We start from the raw sequence: 3,928 nt of genomic DNA on the forward strand, positions 1-3,928 counted from the left end.
TTGCTGCTGGTAATTTATTACTATGTTTTATGATAATAGGATGATAAGATTTCTATCATATATATTTTTCGATAATATTGTAAGGATTTATATAAAAAAAATAGTGAATATCTATTGACCTTTATGATATGATACTACATTACTAATCATTGTTGTAATTGTCACATTATTTTTTTAAAAAACTTTCATAACTCAAAGAATATAATAGCAAACTGAAATATTTATATTATAGTGGCTTGTGAGAATACAAATACATACATATACCTTCCAAAATACATATTTATATACTTCTTTAAATGGATATATACTCTATGATATGATACTTTTTAGAATACATGCTTGCGTACATACATACACAGCATGTCATACAAATCTCATCCATCACCAATGTTACAAATACCATCAATAGCTCCTTATTGAACTCTTCCCTCACTTGTTCAAATCCAAAGTGTTTGACCTTGACTAAAAGTCAAAGTCAAAGTCATTCACAAATTGACATGTTCAAATCAAACCTTTTATTACTGCCTTTGTGTAATCTTTTACCATGACAATTACCATCAGAAATTGTACTCCCATTTCTCTTCCTTCCACTCCCAAAATTACTCATTCCACTCCTATCCGCAGGGTTCATATCCATTAATGACAAAACTAGATGATCGTTTTCGTCTCTTCCAGAACTTTCTGATGACGTCAACGAGCTTTCGAACGATGATTTTGTTTTCGGGGTTTCTTCATGATCTTTCTTTAAAGTTGAATCTTCTAATTCAGTAAGTACCGATAAAGAACTTGGACAACCATTATCCACCATTGAAACTAAATGAGAAAGTTCGGCTTTCGCTACTTCAACTTCTATAGCCGACGAATTGTACCCTGCGAGCGTGTCTTGTGCTTTTCTTAACACCGATTGCAAATACTTCCCCTGAGCCTCAATTCTTAGTTGCAAATGTCTTTGTACCTGAAAAATATGATCTTTAATTTACCGCCTGAAAACTTGTAACACATCTAGATCATCATGATCTGTATAATTTTCATGTTTTTTGCCAAAAAAATAAAATAAAATCGGACTGTAGTGAAAATGTATTATATTTTGTTTGTTTTTTACTCTACATAAAAAGTTAGGCTTGCACATATCAAGAGTTGTGAACTATACATGCATAAATCATCATAATGTCAATTATGTATTATATTTTGTTTGTTTTTTACTCTACATAAAAAGTTAGGCTTGCCTCAAGAGTTGTGAACTATACATGCATAAATCATCATAATGTCAATTATAGTGACTTCTTTTTTAGGTCTGTGCATATTCTCGCGACAAAATTACGCTGTTGGTCCCTGATGTTTGTGTGATATTGCATAAGTGACATATTTTTTTGAATCTGGATGACCTTAAATGTTGCAATTTATTCAATCGAGACGCTGGCACTGACGCTCGTTAGTCTTTTGTTGTTAAATCCAATCATGTGCCAAACACATGCGGGACCAACCGCGTAATTTTGTCTATTTATGTAGTTATTTGCACCACATTAGTACTTTTTATACATTTTTTATGGGTTTTACCTCTATTTGTTCATGAAGTTTCCTCTGTACCTCCATTTGTATCTGTAAAGCCTGAGCAATTTTGAAGCTCCTTATATGATAAATACATATATAAATTAGTGTCTATATAAGATTTATATACAAAAAAGATAGAAACTTTATAGTTAAAAAGGTATTACTCATTGATCTGATTCGGAGTTTCATCATCGATACTAGTGATATCACTCTTATGATCATCAACAAACTCTGCATCTTAAATAACAGAATCATTAAACTTTGTCACCAATATGATATTATTTGTTGCAAAAAACACTGATCATTATAAAGAATCAAACGCATATTTATTTACCTTCTTGCATACTTCCACTACAAGCTGGTGATTGTTGAGTCTTTCCCAACCTATATTTCTTTATCAATACACAAAAAAAAAAAAATATTTAATACTAATATATAATATGGGTTAATTAATGAATTATGATTAATGGTAAAAATACCTGCAAATGACTCTTTAAGTGATATAAAGTAAGCCCATGAATGCCCATAACTCTCATTAAAGATTTTGGTGTTGCTTCTGTCCATGTATCAAAGTTAATAAAGGTTCAAACTTTATATAAACCCATCAAAAAGATTACTTAAAATGATGTAAAAAAGTATAATACTTACTCTCAGGGCCTCCAAGTTTAGTGATCGCATCGACGAATCTTTGGTGAAGTTCAGGTGTCCATTTGAGTCTAGGTTTAGCATCACTTGACAATACCAAATTCAAATCTTGATTTTGAATATTCTCATTAGCCATTTTCTTCTGGTTGAAAGAGATAAAGAACACAAAGATATATGTTTATAATATATGTGTGTTTTTGCTGATCAAACATAAAATAGGACTGGTTTAATATAGGTTGATTCTCTCTTTAATGCCTGAAATATGTGGCAGCTGAATGTTAGTCTTTATAATTGAAGGGGTTGGTTGTTGTTCTCACTCCATATCAGGAGACACAAGTGGGGTAATGTAAGGTGAAGGAATATATGCTCTTATGAGCTGTGTGTCTACTTTTCTCTCAATTCACATTTCATATTCATTGGCAAAATAAAGAAGAAAGAATAAAGTATTTTTTTATATTCATTTAACTTTGACTTGAATGCCATGAAGAGAATCTTTGATGGTGCAAAAACAAAGAAAGCAAACACATAGTTTCATTTTAGTCTTAAAAGGAGAGAAAAACTAAAGTGCATCATTTGTTTTTATCTTCATGTTTTCCATTACCAACTCCTCAAGTTTCACATAATAATATGTCCATGACGTTTAACTCGTCCAAAAGATAATGTGAAATACAACAGGGAAAACTTTATCCGTTTTACTATATGAATTTGCGAGTGACTTTGTGTCCGAATAAGAATAATGTTCATTCGTAGCGACACAATGACTAACAACTTACATTTCTTGATTTCATCATATCAACATTTGTAGATTATAATCCATCTATACTTGTCAATAGTGGCAAATACATTGGTATATATGATCTTTAATTATTTTATCTTACTAGATTTGTAATGAATTAAGTGAACCCTACCATGATCATAATGGGATCAACTTTCTAAAATTGCAAGAAACTTTGAGAAAAAGAGACTTATTACATTAGTGGGATGGGTGATTTTTGATGGATTTTTTCTTTTGGAGAGTGAAAGTGATGGCAAATGAGTTTTTTTCTTTTACTTTTATTTGATTCGCCTATTTTTGGTGGATTATATGGTGGGATTGGCAGATTCCTTTTGTTGTTTGTAGGCTTAGGGGAATCAAAGAATCCAACAATAGATTTTAAGACAAATTTCTTGTTTTTATGCTCTCAACAGCTATTAATATTTTATATTAATATTTAAATTAAATAAGTGAAAGAATAATAATAAAAGTAATTAAGAGAATAACCAATTCAGCAATGACTCATTTAAGAATCATTTCTTAAGACCATGCCAACATAAATTAAATATACATACATGAACGCACATCCACATCCACATCCACATCCACATCCACATTTAAATTATAATAAATTAATAATAACTGTATACGGAGTAATAAATTAGGTAGATCGAATAACGTGTCAATACATATTCAGGCCAAGATGAATGACAAGCAAATGAGTCGAATTAATGAGGTCTTCAAGTTCTATAAGATATTTTCATTTTATTGTCATATTCTATCATGGTGAGGGGCATATATGTGTTCTTTAATTCACGCCAATTCAAGATTCTCGAGTCCCTTCACATATATTTTCTTTCACAAAATTATTGATAGATGTTATTGACTAAAACACACATTTTCATAACTCACTCTAACGATTCGTCCTCAATAATTCGTATTTATTAGAATAACCTTGCAAGTCCCAAGCCAATTTTA

At 30.7% G+C, this 3,928-nt stretch overlaps 1 protein-coding gene across 2 annotated transcripts; it reads right to left on the reverse strand.

The window, feature by feature from the left end:
* Positions 1-238: 238 nt before the first annotated feature.
* On the reverse strand, positions 239-2,668 carry LOC139897710 (myb family transcription factor PHL8). 2 transcript variants are annotated; one of them, XM_071880403.1, is made up of 6 exons: positions 2,200-2,668; positions 2,031-2,107; positions 1,886-1,943; positions 1,716-1,788; positions 1,558-1,627; positions 239-955 (listed from the first exon to the last, which is right to left on the reverse strand). In XM_071880403.1, exons 1-6 carry the CDS (start codon positions 2,330-2,332, stop codon positions 482-484), a joined length of 885 nt encoding a protein of 294 aa, XP_071736504.1. In that variant the 5' UTR covers positions 2,333-2,668; the 3' UTR covers positions 239-481. The 2 variants fall into 2 exon arrangements, with proteins under 2 accessions (XP_071736504.1, XP_071736505.1); XM_071880404.1 differs by having other exon boundaries at positions 1,716-1,782; positions 2,200-2,667.
* Between the last annotated feature and the right edge of the window lie 1,260 nt (positions 2,669-3,928).

Source organism: Rutidosis leptorrhynchoides, chromosome 3 (assembly GCF_046630445.1).
Source record: "Rutidosis leptorrhynchoides isolate AG116_Rl617_1_P2 chromosome 3, CSIRO_AGI_Rlap_v1, whole genome shotgun sequence".
NCBI lineage: Eukaryota > Viridiplantae > Streptophyta > Magnoliopsida > Asterales > Asteraceae > Rutidosis > Rutidosis leptorrhynchoides.